This window comes from Schistocerca nitens, chromosome 3, assembly GCF_023898315.1.
Source record: "Schistocerca nitens isolate TAMUIC-IGC-003100 chromosome 3, iqSchNite1.1, whole genome shotgun sequence".
NCBI classification, from domain to species: Eukaryota; Metazoa; Arthropoda; class Insecta; order Orthoptera; family Acrididae; genus Schistocerca; species Schistocerca nitens.
Genome location: NC_064616.1, coordinates 691383951 through 691409055, shown reverse-complemented (window position 1 = coordinate 691409055; position 25105 = coordinate 691383951). Strand labels below are relative to the sequence as shown.

General features: G+C 42.0%; 1 protein-coding gene across 1 annotated transcript in view; it reads right to left on the bottom strand.

The window, feature by feature from the left end:
* The window catches only part of LOC126249722 (MAM and LDL-receptor class A domain-containing protein 1-like), a 426827-nt gene that overhangs the window by 320651 nt on the left and 81071 nt on the right, over positions 1–25105 (bottom strand). The window contains exon 3 of the mRNA XM_049951403.1: positions 5571–5601. Coding sequence (XP_049807360.1) covers positions 5571–5601 — 31 coding nt within the window. The remainder of the gene's footprint in view (positions 1–5570; positions 5602–25105) is intronic.

Below are 25105 nucleotides of genomic sequence, written 5' to 3'. Positions count from 1 at the left end.
GACGATGACAGACTTTTTTGCACGCGTTCTATTTAGCGACGAAGTGTCATTCACCAACAGCGGTAACGTAAACCGGCATAATATGCACTATTGGGCAACGCAAAATCCACGATGGCTGCGACAAGTGGAACATCAGCGACCTTGGCGGGTTAATGTATGGTGCGGCATTATGGGAGGAAGGATACGTGGCCCCCATTTTGTCGATGGCAATCAAAATTGTGCAATGTATGTTGATGTCCTACGTAATGTTCTACCGATGTTACTACAAGATGTTTCACTGCATGACAGAAAGGCGATGTACTTCCAACATGGTGGATGTCCGGCACATAGCTCGCGTGCTGTTGAAGCGGTATTTAATAGCATATTTCATGACAGGTGGATTGGTCGTCGAAGCACCATACCATGACCCGCACGTTCACCGGATCTGACGTCCCAGGATTTCTTTCTGTGGGGAAAGTTGAAGGATATTTGCCATCGTGATCCACCGACAACGCCTGACAACATGCGTCAGCGCATTGTCAATGCATGTGCGAACGTTACGGAAGGCGAACTACTCGCTGCTGAGAGGAATGTCGTTACACATATTGCCAAATGTACTGAGGTTGACGGACATCATTTTGAGCATTTATTGCATTAATGTGGTATTTACAGGTAATCACGCTGTAACAGCATGCGTTCTCAGAACTGATAAGTTCACAATGGTACATGTATCACATTGGAACAACCGAAATAAAATGTTCAAACGTACCTACGTTTTGTATTTTAATTTAAAAAACCTACCTGTTACCAACTGTTCGTCTAAAATTGTGAGCCATACGTTTGTGGCTATTACAGCGCCATCTATCACAAAGCGAAAAAAGTAGTCCAACTAAAACATTCATATTTCTTTAAGTACTACACGAATATGTAATAAAAATGGGGGTTCCTATTTAAAAAAACGCAGTTGATATGCGTTTGACCTATGGCAGCGCCATCTAGCGGGCCAACCATAGCGCCATCTGGTTTCCCCCTTCAAGTTGGACAAGTTTCGTTCTTTGTAGTTTTTTCGTTTGACGCTTATTTCGTGAGATATTTGGCCCGGTCACGATCAATGGACCACCCTGTATACCGCGCTGTGGTTCTTCACTGACTGCTCCTTGCAGGAGGGAGGGGGGGGGGGTGGCGGTAGGTGTCATCACTGCACGGAGGTCGTGTGCCAGCTGCGAGCGCAATTGCCACAGCTGGCTGCATGCCTCCAACATCTCCGCAGGCCAGGTGGCCTTAAGAGCTTCCCTCTTTGCACCCGTGACCGCTTTGAAGGCCACAGTCGCCTCCTCTGCCATGTTCGTCAGCATAGTGCGAACCTCCGGGCCCTATTCTGTATCGTTCATACCGATTGGTGCGGAAGGTTACCCTCGGTAGTGACGTCATTTTCGATTCTTTATCCAAAGTTGTTATTCTGCAAGCTTCTGAGATCTATTACCGATCGTTCCTGCCGCCAATTTTCCGACAACTGTGCCGAGCAGCGGTTAAGTTTCGGTATGGCCATTCGTTCGGTTTGGTGTGATTTGTTTACAGCTAGAATTTGTTATTTTAGAATTATTGAGTGGTTTCAGTTTCGGATTTAGTGTTTATGTTTTACTGAAGAATCACTAGGATGCATCTGAGTGGAAAGTGGGTTCATAATAGACTGTTTTCCTTTGTTAGAAATGTGATTGTATTGTTGTTACTATGAATGACTAAAACATAAAAAAACATTTTCGGTCAATATTCTTGCAAAATACTTGTTATTTTTGAGTAATTTAGAGTTCAAAAATCGTTAAATTTCAAATGGTTGGCTCTGCTCAAGTGTATTACATGAGTGTTAGTTGAAATTACTAGTGACTTCGTGTACCTTTTTCCGCAAATGATTTACTTACAATCATCGAAAGGTGTTTAAAGCTTTTAAGTGACAGTGGAAAGGAATTTTGTGAAGCGTGATAGCGAAAATCTTCCATTTAGGACTTACGCCCGCATCATTCGGCAACAAAGTCAGCATGTGTCTTTCTCGACTAGAATCAGTAGAAGCAAAGCACTAGCTGCATGCGAGTTGTAGTAGCCAAGTAGTACCAGTGCTAAAGGAGGTAGATTCTCTTGCCGCTGGGTATGAAAATTTTTTTTTGCCTCTTCGTGTTTGTAATAAGTTCTGAGACTTAGTAATTCTTGAAAGCTAAGTATTTTTCTGAAATATTTGTTGTTATTTACATCTAAGAGCGCGCTTTCTCAGTACTGTGTATCTTCGATTTCATGACTTCCATATGTTTAAAAAATGAAAGAAGTAATTGCTACAGATGAAATTGCTGTGTATGAAACAACTGACAGTGACATTTATATATTTTCCTGTCACAAATAATTTACCATTTTTTTCGATTACTTAGCGATTTCCGAGTGTGTGGTCAGAGAAGAATCTAAGAGCACAACTCAAATTACTGCAAATGAAACTAGCATCAAGCATCTTTATTCTCTTGTTTGTCACAATCGAATTCTCAACAACAGTAGAGAGAGACAAAAGATCCCTGCCATAATATTTTTAGACTATACCACCGTATATGAAACATATTGATTCATCACATGCATATTATAAACTACGACGAACTTCAATAGCTGCACTCGCCACACGCTCTCGAAAACGCGTTTTTTAAATTATGTTTTCAAGACCGAAATCGTTGATGTATCTTGTAGAGAAGTTGGCAACTTCATCATTTGGATCTCTATTAGCGAGCTGCAACCATATTATATGCATATTCTTAATCTTTGACACCCTCTTAAACAATTTTTCGGGTTCATGGAGGTATGTCCCGTCTATGCAACTAGTTGAAGTCTGTTTGTTTGTTGCCATATGCATTTCTCTTCTCTTATTTGTGAATACTGTTTTTCGGGTGTTTTTATAGATGTAATTATACAATGTGGTACTATACACCATTCCTAACTCATGTTCTGAAACGTAAAATCCAAAACAAGTCATCCATGTGAATGAGAATAAAATGAGATAACATGGTATTTATGACAGTTTCCAGAACTCAATCAAATACCCTATCGTTATTATGCCTGATCAGCGAAATTTGAACAATACTACATACTCTAAACACACTTTTCAGTACTGCGAAGAATTGCATGCCTGTGACGGCGAATGGAAGCTTCGGGTTCGTGCCGCTGTGCGCGCTGCAGTGTGCATGTGCAGACCTGCGGCAGATTGCTTTTGATTGGTTGGCGGGAGGAGAACTGATGATGGCGTCTCAGCTTGCTAGAACCGTACGCCATTGCTTCCAAAATAAGTACAGAATAACGTGGGGGGCTCTCCTTCAAAAACAACGCCGCTCGGTGCGCTCACCTACCGATCCGGTCGGCATAGCGGCCGAAAATTACAGAATAGGGGCCCGCACTTGCGTCGCCCGCCGTGCTACCGCCGGTGACACCGCCCCTCCCCCCCCCCCCCCACGCAACCTCCTCCTTCCCCCCACCCACCATACCACTCACACTAGCGCGATATTCTGAGCGCCTGTGGGCAGTGCAAGCTGTCTTCCCGCTTCTCAGTTTTGTATTCGTTCGGCGGCTCTTACGGCGACGTCGTCGTGTCTTCGCAGTTTGCCCCTTGTCTCCAGAGAAGTCGTCGCCGGAAAAAGCTGGGCAGCCATGCCACTTGGCCACATATGGCCCGCCGCAGCGAGCCCAAGTTTGCCTCGTCTCGTCGTCTGGGTGTTCTATAGGATTCAGGTCAGGACTCTGTGCAGGCCAGTCCATTACAGGGATGTTATTGTCGGTAACCACTCCACCACTGGCCGTGCATTATGAACAGGTGCTCCATCGTGTTGAAAGATGCAATCGTCATCCCCGAATTGCTCTTCAACAGTGGGAAGTAAGAAGGTGCTTAAAACATCAATGTAGACCTGTGCTGTGATAGTGCCACGCAAAACAACAAGAGGTGCAAGCTCCTCCATGAAAAACACGACCACACTATAACACCACCACCTCCGAATTTTACTGTTAGCACTACACACGCTGGCAGGTGACGTTCACCGAGCATTCGCCATACCCAAACTATGCCATCAGTTCGCCACATTGTGTACCGTGATTCGTCAACGTTTTACCACTGCTCAGTTTTCCAATGTTTACGCTCCTTACGTCAAGCGAGCTGTCGTTTGGCCTTTACTGGTGTGATGTGTGGCTTACGAGCAGCTCCTCGACCATGAAATCCAAGTTTTCTCACCTCCTGCCTAACTGTCGTAGTACGTGCAGTGGATCCTGATGCAATTTGGAATTCCAGAGTTATGGTCTGGATAGATGTCTTCCTATTGCACATTACGATCCTCTTCAACTGTCAGCAGTCTCTGTCAGTCAACAGACGAGGTCGGCCTGTTCGCTTTTGTGCTGTACATGTCCCTTCACGATTCCACTTCACTATCACATCACAAACAGTGGACCTACGGATGTTTAGGAGTGTGGAAATCTCGCGTACAGGCGTATGACACAAGCACCCAATCATTTGATCATGGTCGAAGTCCGTGATTTCCGCAGGGCGCCCTATTCTGCTCTCTCACGATGTCTAATGACAACTGAGGTCGCTGATATGGAGTAACTGGCAGTAGGTGGCAGCACAATGTACCTAATATGGAAAACGTATGTTTTGGGGGTGTCCGGATACTTTTGATCACATAGTGTACCAGCAGGACAACGCTACGTGTCACACAGCTCGCAATGTGCATGTTTTGTTCGAAGAGCACCAGGATTAGTTTACCGTACTTCCTCAAAGTCTACCAAACTCTTCAGATGTAAATCCAACTGTGAATCTGTGCGACGACCTCTATCGGGAGTGTCAACTGAGAAATGTAGCGCAAAAGTGGAAGCAGCGTGCTCCATATCGCTGTTGGTCGGTACCTTCCAGAACCTCATTGACTCTTTCCCTGCATGTCTCGCTGACGTCCGCGCTGCAAAAGGTGGTTATTCACGCTTTTGATAGGTGATCACATTAATATGACTGGACAGTGTATAATTACAGTGTAAGCTACATCTCTCGGCTTGAACGTATCAACTGTGAAAAGCTATCGCTAAACGGTTTGATAGTTTTCAGAAAGCACAATTAGTTCACATTATAGCATATTCGAGATGTAGTTCCGAATATATTTATTAACATCAGTTGATGTATAGACTACTTTAAATAGTCTATGCTTGGATTATTGCTCTGAAGACTATAAAAGATTTTGTCAACTACAGTAAGTATGCCAACCGAATTGACTAGTGATGAGGGACAGAGATACTTATGTAGAACCTTTACTGAAGCATGTGGCAATTCTCGTTATAACACATTTTTCGATTAGAGATACCGTGTACCCTAAAAGCATTACTAAGTTTAATTACCATAAGAAATACTCACTGATTGTCAAGAATTAATGTCTCGTACATTCGTTTGAATTACAATAAAAAAGCACTTATGAAGTTACAGCATCTTGACAAGATAATATAATTGTGTAAGGGGAGCTGTTTGGCTGTCTCTGATATTTCAATAATCAATAAGGAAACGATAGGAGTCGTATTAGAAGTACGAAATATCTTACCTGAGGGCTCTGGCTGTCTTTTGAAGCGTTCCTGAAAATGAGAGAGCACCATTTATTTAGTAAATATAAAATGGACAACAACTTAAGTCCTAAGATAATAATTTACATAATGCCTGAACACCAAAGACTGTAAAGTATTTGTGATTTTATTTTAGGGCAATGTTGATTTTTTCCCTTATCTGTAAAAGGCTGTTTACAACCTTACTTAGTCGTTCATACCGAATGCTGAACAGATCATACACATTTACCTTTCAGGTTGCAAATGTTGGCTCTTGGTAACTATAAGCCTAAAGTTATTTCCTCCCAGAAAAATCATGAAAAGGAAGTCTTTTCTGCTAATATATATATATATATATATATATATATATATATATATATATATATATATATATATATATTAGTTATCGGTCCAACAAATAACTAGTCGTCCACCTCATGAATAATACAAGGCAGCGAAGGTCACCAACTTCAGGAAAGTTCATTAACCCTTTCACTGCGCATTTACTCTCAGCGGCTCCCGCCCTGTGCACGTTATTTTCACCCGGTGCGTATATATACGGCTGTAGCAGTCTACCGTTATTATTGAGATAAAAATGAGACGCAAAATCCAGTATTGTCTGTGTAAATCGTTTCCTTTTTTTAAATCTTTGTTCAGAAAGTCTTATTTTGTTCAGAAAAAGTACTTTATTAGGAGAAAAAAATACAAAACATATTACATTAGTAATACTTCAAAGTGTGATATCTCTCGAAACAATAATTCAGACATAAAGGCACATTACATTTTACACAAATGTATCTTGTGTCACTTCGTTTATCATGTTTTGCACATAGAATACACCTGCTCTGGGCGGCCTTCTTCTTTGAAGCTCCTGGGATTAGCGAGATAAAATGGCGCTCGGTTAGGCGTAAGGGATTGTCACCATCAGCCGATCTCCTTCCACGACGTCCCTCTGTTTGCGGTTGGTGGTGAATCTCTAGGATCTCCTTGATAAGTTTCTGTTGAAAATCAGATACTGAAATATTTCGTCCTGTTTGAGTTTTATATAATGCATGCGCATTTAGCAGAGACAGATCCACCAAATGAAAAAAATCCTTTTTTATACCATTTTACAGTTTGTCGTACACATTCTACTGAACTTAGCATCATGTCGCTCCTGTCGACGGCCCCCATATTTTCAGTGTAGCTTTCGATGCCAGCTGGTTTTGTAAAGCAAGTATGTCTTTGCGGTTTGTTCTCACAGTTCCACAGGCATTAGTCACTCTGTTATGCAAATAAGAAAATAACGTTGGGCTAGTGTACCAATTGTCAACATATAATGTGTGACCTTTACCAAGGTAACGTTCAAGTAAAGTGAGAACAATGCTTCCAGGTATTCCAACATTTGCACTAAAGTCAGTTTCTTTTTTTACGTCTGTTGCTGCACCCACATAAATAATAAAGTCAAGAATATAGCCAGTTTCACATTCACATAACACAAGAAATTTTACAGCAAATCTGTGGCGTTTGGAAGGAATGTACTGCTTGAAGAAGACGCGACCTTTGAAGAGAACTAAACTTTCGTCACTGCACAAATTTTTAAAAGGATAGAAAGCACCTGGAAATACTTTTCTTAAGTGATCCACAATTCGACGTAATTTCCAGATTTTGTCATCTCCAGGGTCCTTACTGTTATCAGCAAAATGTAACATTCTAAGTAACAGAAGATATTTATCTCTCGGCATGATTTGCGCAAACATTGGAGTAGACAGTAACTGATCATTGGTCCAATAACTGTTTATTTCATTTTTTCTCACTTGAGTCATCAGAAAATTTACAGCAAGGAAACAGCAAACTTCGTCACTGTTTGTGTTTTTCCAACGTCGCAGTCTTGATTTTTCACTGGCATCATTACAAAGGTGTTCATAATATAAATTACATTTCTCAGCTATGTAGCTCACAATTTTTTGGCTAAAAAAACTTGGAAGCAGTCGTATACAGTGCATAAATCATCTAAATTGACGATTTTGCAACCGGAACCACTGTTATCGAAATTATGCACTTTAGGGTCCAAATCAGAGCCTTTCCATCTAAAATCAACTGTTTTGTGTCTCTTAGGAGATTTTTCACGCACACGCTCAGGCTCTTCTTCGGAATCGGAGAAATAATCGACGATAACATCAAAATTTGGATCTGCATTTACTGGTTCAACGTTTGTTAGTTCACAAATATTTTTTATATTTGTGGTGACAGATTTATCTGCCAGCTCGTCGTCGTCATTATCTGTCCACCCATAATCAACTGGATAAGGCATGATGATGTCCTCGTCGTCACTTTGGTTTAGAATACTCAGCAGCTCATCGTCTGTAAACGAAGGGTAACGTCGCGTCATTTTATTCGGTAAAGCGGAAACGGCCGCACACAAACTAGGTAATATAGCGATACGAATGAACTCAGCAGAAAGAGAATTCAGCATTCAACAGTCGTTCAGGTATTTCCCAGTATTCCAACAATTAAACTGCATAATTGCGCAACAATTACCTCCGACTCGCTGGCCCGATTGTCGGCGTTATACGTAACTATACGGCTGTAGCAGGGAACCGCTGTAAGTATTTTTTATAGCAAATAGTATATATACGTGTGGAGCACTGAAACGATTAGCGTATATTTACGTCTGGAGCAGTGAAAGGGTTAAAAATAGAAGACGATAATTGTCTGGTGGAAAGTTATCTGACCCAGAGGGGACAATCGACCTGTTCTGGAAACATACACAATTTTAACTGAAATACTACGTACTAGCTGTACTTTACGACCTGATAAACGTATGATAATTTTGAAAGGAGTAGTACACGAACTCGAATTATTTTTCATCATTTTACTCTTCGTTAAATGTTTCTATGAGACAGAAACAGGTGGCAACTACCCACTCAAGGAATCACAATTTAAGCAAACGCGGGGAAAGAGGAAATAGAAACAGAGAAAGTGTGTAGTCACTGCAAATAGCCCTCAAAATTTTTCCACGAACCAGATTTATGTTGCTGTATATGAAGGGAGTATTCCCCGCTTCGAATATGCGTGTGACTGATAACGTTTATGTCGCAGCGTCATTTCGACAAGTGTCTTATGTGTCATCTTGTGACGAAGGTGAAAAGTAAGAAACTTGTCGAAACGTCGCTCTGAAATGAACATTTTGTACTGGTTTCCAGAGAAGAATCCGTCAGTGCAATTCGCCGAGAAAGCACACATTCGCTTATAACGGAAACGGTTTCCCATAAATCCTGTTCGGACTGATTAATTGTTCGCAGTTTCAGGCTTCTCTTGCAACAAGCTTAGCCACCTGGTACCGTGTGTCTTTTGTAAACACTTGGTGCGACAGGCGATCCGTTTGGCTAGTCGTTGACCCAGGGGGTGAGACGCCAGGAAGATTAATACTGAAATTACGCTTTAATAGAATACTCGTTGAATATCAAATGATACTGGTGCAACCATGGCATTAATAGAACATGAGACTTCGTGGTGTATCGGGACAACGCTACTACATCCGACGAAGTACGAAATCGTGATACGACCGACCCCGCTACAGGGCAATAACTAAGTAAGGAAAACGCATAGAAGACCACCATTACTTTTAGTGGCCTCTTCAGTAGCTGTTAAAATTTGTTATTTGATGCTTTTCCTTTATTTACGGCTCTAAATCAAACACCAAAGTAATCTCACCTCTAATTCAATACCATTCCATGATATAAATAACTTGTGTTATAATTTCAAGTAACTTTGCGAATCTACACTGGGCTGCACAAAGAGTATCTCTGACCACATAGCTCGTAAAGTAACCACTCAACTGTGATTCTGCCAGGTACGCCCGGTACTTTTTGTTTAACCTGTCAGTAAAATCAGAGCTTGACAGATTACAAAGACTGGGCTACGCTTACCTGCTGAACGGACAGCCCGAAAGGCAATTATTATCACTAAACGGAATAGAACCATAAGACTATATCGGGACTTCAGAACTACAGTAGATTTTCTCTGCCTCGTGATGACTGGGTGTTGTGTGCTGTCCTTAGGTTAGTTAGGTTTAAGTAGTTCTAAGTTCTAGGGGACTGATGACCATAGATGTTAAGTCCCATACTGCTCAGAGCCATTTTTGAACTACAGTAAACGCTCAATGAACCGTCAACCGATTTTCAAGAAACTGCTGGAAAAATTCTCCAAGGCCAGTATTTTCTTAAATCGTTTTGGCTGACACACTGTTTCAAAAATTTTTATTACCACCACTCCTGCCCTCTGCGTAGCTAAAACAGGTCGCCAGTATGGGCTATACATAATAAATTCCAATTGTGCACTCCATTAATTATATTTCTAATTACGATATGAATTAGTTTACATAGGGACATAATTACAAATTAAAAGATAAAATGATAAAAAATCTTACAACAACCAGTAGATGTAAAAGTTCAACAAGTCTTGATCGTTAATACACATTTCACAATATGCAACAGAAAGATCATTTGGAACCGCAGCTGTTACCGTAATGTTTCAGCGATATACAAGATGTCCCATGAGGAATGGTCAGATTCAGGGATATGACAGGGACGCTCATTCGAAGTAAAAACGCTAGTAAACGTGGGATCTAAAATGCATTGACGTCCATGCTGTAACAGCTACGAGCATTTCTTCATCTTCGCTACTGATAAACACGTCTCTTCAACTGAACAAGTTTTCAAATCTCTTAAGATACACATTTTAGAGCGCATATTTATTAGAAATTTTTTTATGTTCTGGTCAATATTACCTCCTGCCAAAATATGAAAAGCAAAGAGCTTGCAGTAGAAAAGATTTCTTACATAGCATCGAAGAGGAAGTGCTAATAGCTCTTAAGGTATGCACTTTAAAGTCCATGTTTACCGGACTTTTTTGCCTCGAATGATCGTTCTGGTCATATCCCCGAATATTAGCCATTTTTCCTGGGACACACTGCATAGATCAACTGAGTGAAGGTATTCCACAATAAGCAAATTACCTTGATGACACCTACGTGATCTAGGCCACATGGGAACAGCATCTAAGCAGTATAGCAATCTGCTTCTAACGATTACATTATAACAGCCAGGGCTGAAGAGAAGGCGAATATAAGTTTTTCAAGTCAAAAAGCAATATGAATAAAACATTTTTTGCGTCAGTCGTTTGTTTATTTTGGCAGTACGCGTTTCGATGGTTCACACCATCATTTTCAGGTTGAGAATTGTTTAGTTACGTGGCTGGTGTTGGTGAAGAGTACAGACGTCTTTTCACAGTCGCAGACTAAGGGCAGTATGGGTTATTTTGTGTCGTTTGCTTATGATAAAAATTGTTGATTGTTGATATAGAAAAGGCACTTTAAAGGTTAAAAAGGCCTGCATAATGTTGCCTGATGTATGTCCTCTCCACTGAACATTACATTTACACTGTCGGTTCAAAGATGTTGTATATGTTACAGATATATTAGTTTACACTGAAGACAGAGTACAAGATTACATGGATTTTAGAAAAATATGTTTTTCTTTTTAAAATACATGAATGGACTGCACGATAATATTAACATATGCACAACTCAGTTATTATACACTCCTGGAAATGGAAAAAAGAACACATTGACACCGGTGTGTCAGACCCACCATACTTGCTCCGGACACTGCGAGAGGGCTGTACAAGCAATGATCACACGCACGGCACAGTGGACACACCAGGAACCGCGGTGTTGGCCGTCGAATGGCGCTAGCTGCGCAGCATTTGTGCACCGCCGCCGTCAGTGTCAGCCAGTTTGCCGTGGCATACGGAGCTCCATCGCAGTCTTTAACACTGGTAGCATGCCGCGACAGCGTGGACGTGAACCGTATGTGCAGTTGACGGACTTTGAGCGAGGGCGTATAGTGGGCATGCGGGAGGCCGGGTGGACGTACCGCCGAATTGCTCAACACGTGGGGCGTGAGGTCTCCACAGTACATCGATGTTGTCGCCAGTGGTCGGCGGAAGGTGCACGTGCCCGTCGACCTGGGACCGGACCGCAGCGACGCACGGATGCACGCCAAGACCGTAGGATCCTACGCAGTGCCGTAGGGGACCGCACCGCCACTTCCCAGCAAATTAGGGACACTGTTGCTCCTGGGGTATCGGCGAGGACCATTCGCAACCGTCTCCATGAAGCTGCGCTACGGTCCCGCACACCGTTAGGCCGGCTTCCGCTCACGCCCCAACATCGTGCAGCCCGCCTCCAGTGGTGTCGCGACAGGCGTGAATGGAGGGACGAATGGAGGTGTCGTCTTCAGCGATGAGAGTCGCTTCTGCCTTGGTGCCAATGATGGTCGTATGCGTGTTTGGCGCCGTGCAGGTGAGCGCCACAATCAGGACTGCATACGACCGAGGCACACAGGGCCAACACCCGGCATCATGGTGTGGGGAGCGATCTCCTACACTGGCCGTACACCACTGGTGATCGTCGAGGGGACACTGAATAGTGCACGGTACATCCAAACCGTCATCGAACCCATCGTTCTACCATTCCTAGACCGGCAAGGGAACTTGCTGTTCCAACAGGACAATGCACGTCCGCATGTATCCCGTGCCACCCAACGTGCTCTAGAAGGTGTAAGTCAACTACCCTGGCCAGCAAGATCTCCGGATCTGTCCCCCATTGAGCATGTTTGGGACTGGATGAAGCGTCGTCTCACGCGGTCTGCACGTCCAGCACGAACGCTGGTCCAACTGAGGCGCCAGGTGGAAATGGCATGGCAAGCCGTTCCACAGGACTACATCCAGCATCTCTACGATCGTCTCCATGGGAGAATAGCAGCCTGCATTGCTGCGAAAGGTGGATATACACTGTACTAGTGCCGACATTGTGCATGCTCTGTTGCCTGTGTCTATGTGCCTGTGGTTCTGTCAGTGTGATCATGTGATGTATCTGACCCCAGGAATGTGTCAATAAAGTTTCCCCTTCCTGGGACAATGAATTCACGGTGTTCTTATTTCAATTTCCAGGAGTGTATTAGGAAGCTATATAGAGATTTTTAATGTGAATGTGCTGCAGTATTGGATACAAAAATAATGATTAAATAGTTATGTACACAAATATGTTTTCCTTTTGTTTTAAAAAATATTAATGAGCTTCTCTTGAATTATTCAATTATTATGTTAATTTCTCATACATAAAATGATTGCAACATATTGTACACATGCATTGTAAGCTGAAGTTATTGATGGATGAATGGGAGTGATTATATTAATTGCTGTGCAGCGAAACTGTGAATCATGAGAAAGCTTTAGGTATTTTGTCAAAGCTTTTGGAAAAGTTGGTTGAGCCTGCTTGGCATTGAGTAGATGTCCCCAAGTGTTTTGTCTGTGTATAACATAGATTTCATGTTCTTCGTATAGAGACAGTCTGTGTCCTTTGTTCAGTATATGTGGTATTTCAAGGTTGCGTTCTACATTGTCAAATCGATGTCCTGTATTTTTTACATGGGAAGCTATTGCAGATTTGTGTGGTGTGTTGTATCAGAAGGAGTTGATGTGTTCTTTAAATCTGGTGTGGAAGTTACGGCTTGTTTGACTTATGTACTAAGCCAGGGATTTACTACATATGATTTCATTTGTGCTGGACGATGAAAATTGATACTGACTGCTTTTTAAGGTATGAGGAAGTCTTTGGCATGTTTTATTGCTTATTTGGAATGAAATTCTTATTTTGTGTCGCTTGAACATACTGACAATTGTTTGGCAGATGTTACTGAGGAAGAGGGTGCATGTTGTTAGTGTACTTTCTTGGTTCTTGGTGGTCATTCTGTTCATTTTTTAATTTTTTAATTAAATTGTCTGTTGGTGTGGGTTATACCAATTAGCTACCGCTATTTGTTTTATGATTTTTATTTCCTTCTGGAGGCTCTCATTGATCAGTGGGATTTTTAGAGCTCCATGGAACATTGAGCAGTATGCTGCTAGTTTGTGCATGTTGCGGTGGCAGAAGGTAGCATGTATATTTATGTCTATGGTGGTTGCTTTCCAGTAATTTGGAATACATATTTGTTATCTTGTTCGCAGATGGTAAAATCGAGGTCGTTAATGGTGTTATTTACTTCCTGTTCACAGGTAAATGTAATATACTTGTGCATTTTGTTGAATGTTTGTTTTCCCCATGAATGATGAGAAATGTATCGTCTACTTATCTTCTGTATAACTGAACTTTTTTAATGCATATTGGTTTCTTTAGTGAAAAATTTGTGCTGTAGTTTAGCTATGCTAGCAACCATAGCTTGCTCCTTTATTTGTTTGTAGATTTTTCCATCGAAAGAGAAGAAATTATGTTTCGATACTAGTTGCAGAAGGATAAAGCATCATGAATGGGAATGTTAGTATACAGATTTGTTACATCTAGAAAGATTATTTGGCATTTGTTGGTACTGTGTATGTCATTCAGTTCACTGGCGAATGAGAGGCTACTTTTTGTTGAGTAGTTGCTTTCAAACAGAAAGTTACCCCATAGGATCTTGTTGAGTATCTGTAGAATTTTTTACCCAAGGTAATTCATTGAATTGGAGATTGGTCTTATAGAGCCATCTTCCTTGTGAGCCTTTAATTGAGACCTTAGGCGTGGTACTATTGGATTCATGCATATAATTGGTGCTTTTCCCTTTCAGTAAGCAGGAAGTTAGAATTTTTTAGAATGACCTTAAGCTCATTTTGGAATTTGATTTAGGATATTTGCCAAGCTGTATGCTATAATTTTCTTCAAAGGACTTTAAGGTTTTCTGGATGTATTCATTTTCGTATAAAATAACTTGAAAATCCGTAGTCTGCGTTTGTGGCAATTGGTTAGTGGCAAAATAAATGACAGACACAGAAACTATTTTATTTGTGTTGATCAACAGTCGCAGCCCTCATAATGCCGCCCTTTATGGATGAAATATTCAAAAAGCAATATCTATCTATGTACTGAACAAAGAAGCTCTCCAAAGTTCACTGGCACTCGTGGAGGTCATCTAGAATAGTAGCCCTGAAAAACATGAAGAGCTACCATTTTTGCTTGGTAAAACTGAATTACTATGAAGTTCAACCCCAGTGCAGTCCATATTGTACGCCTCAGGAAGAAAGGAAACAACTTTTTTCGTCAGCAGCCTTGCAGAAGGCTTTCCTATGTCTAAAGCAGCGTCACAAATCCTCAACATACCTGGCCACTTTCAAATGGTACAAATGGCTCTGAGCACTATAGGACTTAAAATCTGAGGTCATCAGCCCCTAGGCTTAGAACTACTTAAACATAACTAACCTAAGGACATCACACACATCCATGCCAGAGGCAGGATTCGAACCTGCGACCGTAGCAGCAGCGCGGTTCCGGACGGAAGCGCCTAGAACCGCTCGGCCACTAGCCACCTTCACTACAGTTAGTACAGAACGAGGACTAAGCTTAATTAGACAAAAGGAATCATTCCATAACACCTCCGCTTGTGATGTGCTAAATTTCATCTCGGTTTTAAAATATGCGATATATGATTTTTATGGGATTTTCGTGATACATTGGAGCATTTTCAATTATTATATTTTCGCTATCTATACTACTATTTAAAGACGAGTTGTAAATTAATTTTTTTACTGAAAACCTCTAAAATTTCAGGATAAATGTACTTCAAACTTTTGCACATTGCTCTAATAAGCGTTCGGACAGACATAGACGACGTATATATGTAACCTACACTTCTAAAAGAAGACAAGTTATATTTAAACGATGTTACCAAAAGTGTCGAAAAGTTCTTGACCGATTTACTTCAGATTTTTACACGATATTCTAATAAACTTTCAGGTAGACATAGGCTCCACAAATAGTTGTTTGTAAATAGTGACAGTGAATGTTAGTGTAGGCCTTGACAATGAAGATAATGGGAAATCAGAGAAAATTACAAACTGTGAAAGAAAACAACTGCTTTAAATTTTAAATAACATAATAATTCAGGAAATCCACCGCATGTGGTAACAAGAAAGACAACAAAATACTCACTGATGATGCTGACACTTCAGCAAAACAAGTCTGGGAAATAGAAATAAAAATTGTGTTTTTCTCAAGGCAGATCCTCTCCAAACACACACACGCACACACGCACACACACACACACACCACACACACCACACACACACACACACACACACACACACACACAGGGTGGTCCATTGATCGTGACCGGGCCAAATATCTCACGAAATAAGCATCAAACGAAAACACTACAAAGAACGAAACTCGTCTAGCTTGAAGGGGGAAACCAGATGGCGCTATGGATGGGCCAGCTAGATGGCGCTGCCATAGGTCAAACGGATATCAACTGCGTTTTTAAAAATAGGAACCCCCATTTTTTATTACATCTTCGTGTGGTACGCAAAGAAATATGAATGTTTTAGTTGGACCACTTTTTTCACTTTGTGACAGATGGCGCTGTAATAGTCACAAACGTATAAGTACGTGGTATCACGTAACATTCCGCCATTGCAGACGGTATTTGCTTCGTGATACATTATCCGTGTTAAAATGGACCGTTTACCAATTGCGGAAAAGGTCGATATTCTATTGATGTATGGCTATTGTGATCAAAATGCCCAACGGGCGTGTGCTATGTATGCTGCTCGGTATCCTGGACGACATCATCCAAGCGTCCAGCCCGTTCCCCGGATGGTTATGTTATTTAAGGAAACAGAAAGTATTCAGCCACATGTGAAACGTCAACCACGACCTGCAACAAATGATGATGCCCAAATAGGTGTTTTAGTTACTGTCGCGGCTACTCCGCACATCAGTAGCAGACAAATTGCTCGAGAATCTGGAATCTCGAGAACGACATCGATTGCACCCGTACCATATTTCTATGCACCAGGAATTGCATGGAGACGACTTTGAACGTCGTGTACAGTTCTGCAACTGGGCACAAGAGAAACTACGGGACGATGACAGATTTTTTGCACGCGTTCTGTTTAGCGACGAAGCGTCATTGAGGAACAGCGGTAATGTAAACCGGCATCATATGCACTATTGGGCAACGCAAAATTCACGATGGCTGCGACAAGTGGAACATCAGCGACCTTTGTGGGTTAATATATGGTGCGGCATTATGGGGGGAAGGATAATTGGCACCCATTTTATCGATGGCAATCTAAATGGTGCAATGTATGCTGATTTCCTACGTAATGTTCTACTGATGCACTGCATGACAGAATGGCGATGTACTTCCGACATGATGGATGTCCGGCACGTAGCTCGCGTGCGGTTGAAGTGGTATTGAATAGCATATTGCATGACAGGTGGATTGGTCGTCGAAGCACCATAGCATGGCCCGCACGTTCACCGGATCTGACGTCCCCGGATTTCTTTCTATGAGGAATGTTGAAGGATATTTGCTATCGTGATCCACCGACAACGCCTGACAATAAGCGTCAGCGCATTGTCAATGCATATGCGAACATTACGGAAGGCGAACTATTCGCTGTTGAGAGAAATGTCGTTACACGTATTGCCAAATGCATTGAGGTTGACGGAAATCATTTTGAACATTGATTGCATTAATGTGGTATTTACAGGTAATCACGCTGTAACAGCATGCGTTCTCAAAAATGATAAGTTCACAAAGGTAAATATATCACATTGGAACAACCGAAATAAAATGTTCAAACGTACCTACGTTTTGTATTTTAATTTAAAAAACCTACCTGTTACCAACTGTTCGTCTAAAATTGTGAGCCATATGTTTGTGACTATTACAGCGCCATCTGTCACAAAGTGAAAAAAGTGGTCCAACTAAAACATTCATATTTCTTTACTTACTAGACGAATATGTAATAAAAATGGGGGTTCCTATTTAAAAAACGCAGTTGATATCCGTTTGACCTATGGCAGCGCCATCTAGCGGGCCAACCATAGCGCCATCTGGTTTCCGCCTTCAAGCTAGACAAGTTTCGTTCTTTGTAGTTTTTTCGTTTGACGCTTATTTCGTGAGATATTTGGCCCGGTCACGATCAATGGACCACCCTGTATGTTTACAAACCCCTGAAGCGGCGTAGGCTACGCTGGGACCAACAATTTGACATAAGACACATGGGACCGCAAATGTCGGGAAATACCCGAAAAGTGGATGACAAATACTGAACATGTGACTTCAGCAGATGGCGTATCTCACCAAACTTGCAGCGGTTGGGCTTGTCGATACTACCCTCGCCCGTAGTGGCGGTGCTGGACATCGCTCCGCTAGGCTGCTCTTTTTTTCGAACACCTTTTTTAAATGTCATCTGTTGTAAATGTAGAAGTCACAAAATTATGATCGTCACTGTAACCAAGCAAAAACTGTTCCTATTTTGTGTTTCTTTCCTCATGTCCTGTCTTTTTTTGTTTACAGACCGTATCTAGTAAGAAAAACGTTGGTCATTTCCTGGTGGGGACGCAGTACCGAAGATTATATTCGTTTACTTGTGACGCAATACGTTACGTTTTTGTTGTACTGTACTTTGCAACAAATCAGTGGAGAGTGCTATAGAAGTAAATAAAATAGTAAGCCTTACTTCAATTTAAAGACATAATTGTCTAACACAATGCAAAGAAATATGCCTGCCCCACGCAAGACTCGAACCCTGAGATCCGCACACGAAAGTAGCTCTCGTAGACCCAGAGCTACACCAACGTGAGTTCTTGAATTTGGTTGGGATGATCAGGTGTGACCGACCGACAGGCTCAGTCGCTGCACGTGTGGCGAAGTACATCATCTGGTTACGTCACCTGTTCAACATTAATCATCCACTTCTCGAGTATTTCAGGCATTACGACCCCATGTGTCTTACATTAAATTATTTGTCTTGGCGTCATCTACGACGCTTCGGGGTTTTATGAACATTACTAACAATCACCCTGTATATATAAAGGGTAACTTTTCTTAGCAAAAATCCTGGAAAATTCTTGACCAGCTACTTCAAATTTCGACATTATACTCTAATGACCGTTCGGACATGCATGGACTACGTATTTTTTAATATATAAGGTATACAAATATAAACATAAAATCTATGTTCTAAATGAAGACAATTTGCAGTTTAGCGTTGTTACCTAAATCTCGATAAGTTCTTGACCAATATACTTCAAATTTTTACTCAATGTCGTTCTAAATGTTCGGATGGACACAGGTTACGTATCTTCTTAAAATATCTGGTATATAAATATGTGACTCTTATATAAAGCCGGAAAGACCTGGAAAACATCTTGACCTAGCCGGCCGTTGTGGCCGAACGGTTCTAGGCGCTTCAGTCTGGAACCGCTCGACCGCTACAGTCGCAGGTCCTTATCGTGCTTCGGGCATGGGTGTGTGTGATGTCCTTAGGTTAGTTCGGTTTAAGTAGTTCTAAGTTCTAGGGGAGTAATGACCTCAGATATTAAGTCCCATAGTGCTCAGAGCCAGAGCATCTTGACTTATTTACTTCAAATTTTTACTCGAAACTGTACTAAACATTTGGACCGACATAGTCCATATATTTTTTAATGTATGTAATATACTCGTATTTATACTACTGTTAAAAGACTGGTCGTTGTTAAACGTTGTTACCAAAAGTCCTGACCGATTTACCTCAAAATTTTTCACAATATTCTAATAAACGTTCGGACAGGCACAGGCTACATATTTTTTAAGATACATATGGTATGTAAGTATATGTATAATATATACAAAAGAACCTTTGTTAGCAAATATCTTGAAAGTTCTCAGATGATTTACTTCAAATTCTCGTACCTTACTCTGATAAACACTTAGACGGGCATAGGATATATTGACGAAAGAATCGCAACACAAAGAAAGAATCAGGCGACGTAAACGAAAGTTGGTAAGCCTCTTTCTACATAATAGAGATGATGTCTATTCAGATTCTGCAGCAGTCACATAAGAGTGGCACTAGTAGCGCCTCTATGAGGATACAAATCAGGTTTGCTTTAAATACACTCTCTAACGGTCGTGAGTTTAGTTACCTTTGAGATTGAGCATCGAAGGTTGTTGTTACTTAAGAATGGCTTTAAGGTGACAAACATTCCACTATCAATATCTCCACTGAGTTTGAACAATGTCGTCTTCCGCAATTTCAGAAAATCTTGGCAGGAATGTAGCCACTGTACATGATTGCTGGCTGCAGTAGTCAGAAGAATGTATGGTTGTAAGAAGATTGGCCCCAGACAGCCACAGAGCACTACCGAGAGGCCAGACCTTCGAGTTCGGCGCACGGCTTTGGAGCATCGTATTGCATCTGTGCAGCAATTTGAGCAGCAGTTTGCGACCCAGTGATACAACGAACTGTTGTAACCAAACATGCTCTACACAGTGTCGCCATGTCGCCATGGCCTGCTCAATCGCCAGATCTGTCTCCAATCGAACACATATGGGACATCATTGGATGACAGCTTCAACATCATCTGCAAACAGCATTAACTGTCCCTGCATTGGCTGACCAAGAGTAACAGGCATGGAACTCCATTCCCAAACTTACGTCTGGCACTTGTACAACACAATGCATGCACGTTTGCTTGCTTGCATTCAACATTCTGGTTGTTGCACCAGTTATTAGTGTATCAGCAATCCCTATTTCTAATGGCTCGTCTGACGCTTACATTAACCAGTGATCTTGCATTGTTAATCACTTACATGTGTTACCTTGGCAAATTTATTCTAGAAATTCCATTACTCAACATTAATTTTTTTTAGTGTTGCGATTTATTTCCATCAGTGTATATAGACATACATGTAACCCAAATAACAGCTGTGAAAACACGTTCATAAACGCATTGTGTCTACAGTTATCTTGCCATTACCAAGTTATCTTATCATTCCGTGGCCTAAGAGAGTAGTATGTGATGAGGTAGCTACAGATCCGTCTCGCTTTTCTTGTCTAAACTCTCCTTCTTTCCCTTTTTCTTAGATTCTCTCCTCCTCTTTTGGAAGTCGCTGCTGGCAGTGGAGGCAGCACCTCTATGATGCCTTTAATAAGTCGAATACGACTGATGTGTAGTGTTCTATGGCGAGTTGGGAGCTGTAGCTCAAGATTAACAGGTGACGTCATTTCCATCACCTCAAAGGGGTCCTGATAACATTCCACAAACTTCTTAATTTTTCCTTGTAGTACACACGAGATGGTCATCATAGCCTATTGACGTATGTGATACTTAGGTGACACTGGTTTCCTATTATGTGTCCTGTCTTGTTGCTCCAAAGCTTTGGTGTTCATCTTTTACTCCTGTCACCAAATAGTTTTTAACCTTTTAGAGAAGTTTCTCTCTGACGAAATATCACCTCCTGGCAGAGGCTTACATAACTCAAAAGGCGATGGCAACTTCTGACCGAAAATAAACTTGTAGGAGGAGAACCCTGTGCTTTCGTGGCTTTTGGAATCATATGGTCCCATGACGTATACGAGTACAGTGTCCCAGTTATTATGCTGTGAGTAAACATGCTACATTAACGTCTTTGCCATCCTTTCTGTTTCACCATTTGTCTGTGGATGTATGGTAGTAGTCTAAAGTTTCTTAATACGTAATAACAGTCATAAGTACTTCATTAAACCGGAAAAAATATTTGTCCCTTGGTCAGTTATTACTGTCTCAGGCATTTTAAACTTGAATATCCACTGCTTCACCATTATATGTGGTACAGTTTCGGCCTGGTTTTATAAGGTGGTGGTGGTTAGTGTTTAACGTCCCGTCGACAACGAGGTCATTAGAGACGGAGCGCAAGCTCGGGTTAGGGAAGGATTGGGAAGGAAATCGGCCGTGCCCTTTCAAAGGAACCATCCCGGCATTTGCCTGAAACGATTTAGGGGAAATCACGGAAAACCTAAATCAGGATGGCTGGAGACGGGATTGAACCGTCGTCCTCCCGAATGCGAGTCCAGTGGTTTTATAAGGCTATCATAGAAACGAAACATGAAAAATGATCGATTATCATCAAAACATAGTAATTTCCTGCTGCTTTTTGTGTGAATGGTCCAATAATATTCATCCCAACCATTTGAAATGTTTTATCTGTCCCTGGTATTCTTTGTAAAGTAATGACTGAGCTCTGCCCTTTATGCACATGGTCGATAATTCTTTATGTAATGATCGACATCTTGTCTGAATGTTACACTCCAATAATATTTTGCACTACTCTCCATTTCGTTGACCTCTGAGCAGTTTATCCTGCTAAAATTGAATTATGGATCTGTCTCAATACTTTGTTTCGTAATATCTCTGGCACCATAATGCTCGCACCGAGCGAGGTGGTGCAGTCGTTATCACACTAGCGTCACAATCTGGAGGATGATGGTTCAAACCCACATCCGGCCATCCTGATTCAGGTTTTCCGTGATTTCCCTAAATCGCTTCAGGCAAATGCCGGGATGCTTCCTTTAAAAGGGCATGACCGACTTCCTTCCCCATGCTTCCCTAATCCGATGGGACCAATGACCTCGCTGTTTGGTTCTTTCCCCCAAATCAACCCACCCAGCTTGGTGAATCGCTGACAGTCTGGGTCATTGCTTTGTGCTTCCTTCCAATCATCCTACTCTATGCCAGCACATTAGATAGCACATTCTTTGCAGCTCAGATTGTTTGCATTTGTGTGTGATCTCTTTGGATGATGTATTACTCTGAAATCAAACTCAGGTGCAATACCTATCGAGATAACCTACTACACTACTGGCCATTCAAATTGCTACACCAAGAAGAAATGCAAGTGATACACGGGTATTCATTGGACAAATATATTATACTAGAACTGACATGTGATTACATTTTCACGCAATTTGGTTCCATAGATCCTGAGAAACCAGTACCCAGAACAACCACCTCTGCCCATAATAACGGCCTTGATACGCCTGGGCATTGAGTCAAACAGAGCTCGGATGGCGTGTACAGGTACACCTGCCCATGCAGCTTCAACACGATACCATAGTTCATCAAGAGTAGTGACTGGCGTATTGTGACGAACGAGTTGCTCGGCCACCATTGACCAAACGTTTTCAGTTGGTGAGAGATCGAGAGAATGTGCTGGCCAGGGCAGCAGACGAACATTTTCTGTATCCAGAAATGCCCGTACAGGACCTGCAACATGCGGTCGTGCATTATCCTGCTGAAATGTAGGGTTCCGCAGGGATCGAATGAAGGGTAGAGCCACGGGTCGTAACTCATCTGAAATGTAACGTCCACTATTCCAAGTGCCGTCAATGCGAACAAGAGGTGACCGACACGGGTAACCAATGGCACCCCATACCTTGACGCCGGGTGATACGCCAGTATGGCGATGACGAATACACGCTTCCAATGTGCGTTCACCGCGATGTCGCCAAACACGGATGCGACCATCATGATGCTCTAAAGAGAACCTGGATTCATTCGTAAAAATGACGTTTTGCCATTCGTGCAGCCAGGTTCGTCGTTGAGTACACCATCGCAGGCGCTCCTGTCTGAGATGCAGCGTCAAGGGTAACCGCTGCCATGGTCTCCGAGCTGATAGTCCATGCTGCTGCAAACGTCGTCGAACTGTTCGTTCAGATGGTTGTTGTCTTGCAAACGTCCCCATCTGTTGACTCAGGGATCGCGACGTGGCTGCACGATCCGTTACAGCTATGCTGGTTAGATGCCTGTCATCTCGACTGCTAGTGATACGAGGTCGTTGATATCCAGCACGGCATTCCGTATTACCCTCCTGAACCCATCGATTCCATATTCTGCTAACGGTCATTGGATCTCGACCAACGCGATCAGCATGTCGCGATACAATAAGCCGCAATCGCGATAGGCTACAATTCGACCTTTATCAAAGTCGGAAACGTTATGGTACGCATTTCTCCTCCTTACACTAGGCATCGCAACAACGTTTCACCAGGCAACGCCGGTCAACTGCTGTTTGTGTATGAGAAATCGGTTGGAAATTTTCCTCATGTCAGCACGTTGGAGGTATCGCCAACCTTGTGTGAATGCTCTGAAAAGCTAATCATTTGCATATCACAGCATCTACTTCCTGTCGGTTAAATTTCGCGTCTGTATAACGTCATTTTCGTGGTGTAGCAATTTTAATGGCCAGTAGTGTATTTGGGTCTTTAAGTCCTAATAACCGTTATCGGTTATCACTTTAAAACAACATCCATATAAATAAAATCAGAAATACGTTATATCAAATATTAATGCCAGAATTTCTTTCTAAGTTGTTAAATAATTCCTTTCTGCCCTATTTTGATGTAGAAGTAAAACGAAATATTTATTTTGAATGCCGCGCGGGGTAGCCGTGAGGTCTAGGGCGTCTTGTCACGGTTTGCACGGCTCCCCACGTGGGAGGTTCGAGTCCTCCCTCGGGTGTGTGTGTGTGTGTGTGTGTGTGTGTGTGTGTGTGTGTTGTCTTTGCGTAAGTTTGTTTAAGTTAGATTAAGTAGTGCGTAAGTCTAGGGACCGATGACCTCAGCAGTTTGGTCCCATAGTCCTTACCACAAATTTCCAATTTTCCAAGTTATTTTGAAGAAATTGTCATGTCTGTCTCAATATTTGATAGAAATTACTGTGAAATGCTGTCACGTGACAATCAATATGGAAGAGAAATATCTTAAAGTGCTTGACTGCAGACCAGAAAATACTCAGCCATCTATATATTTCATGATACTGGCACCCTAACAAAGAGTAGCAATTATAATTCACAATGATTTGTAAAAGTTTTCGATGACTAATAGTGCGATACGTGTACTATCTGAAAGCTGGAAGTTGTGTATTAAACGGCACTTTCAATTTTGATACATTTTTGATTTCCTTAACTCACGAGGTGATCCACACAAATGTTCACAAAGACGTGCCGTAACAGGTATCGATTTTCAGTGAGACTCTTTGATTTGTGTGTCTCTGAGAGACAGTGGGGTATTTTGTTTACGTTTGATGAGTTCCGCAGACTTCCAGCCAATCCGAATCCCTCAGTTAGCTTGTATCATGATTGCGAGTACGTTCAAAACACTGTTTCTGTTCCGGGGAGTCGAGCTGTGAGTTGTGGTAGTTCAAAGACGGCGGCAGTAGTTCGGAAATTTGCTGACATCGTTTCAGTTATCTGCAGTTGTTGATAAGAAGCAAAGTTCTGAGTTATTTCACTCGTGTAACATTCGTTTTACACAGTTTATCTTGCAAACATTTTGCCACGCGTGGTAGCCGCGCGGTCAGACGCGTGTTGTCACGGTCCGCGTGACTCCCTCCGTCGGAGGTTCGAGTCCTCCCTCGGGGATGGGTGTGTGTGTCGTCCTTAGCGTAAGTTAGATTACGTAGTGTGTAAGCTTAGGGACCGATGACCTCAGCAGTTTGGTCCCATAAGACCTTACCACAAATTTCCAAATTTTGCAAACATTTCACGCGTTAAATTGCCAAGATGATCTGATATTTAGGCTTGAGATATTGCGAAGGTTCAGAGACTGTATGCTTTTCACAAGTTGGAACGTGGTTACTGAAATGCGTTGTAATCATACAATCCGAAGTATTATGCACTCAGTTACGTCATTCTCAGCTCCACCATATATC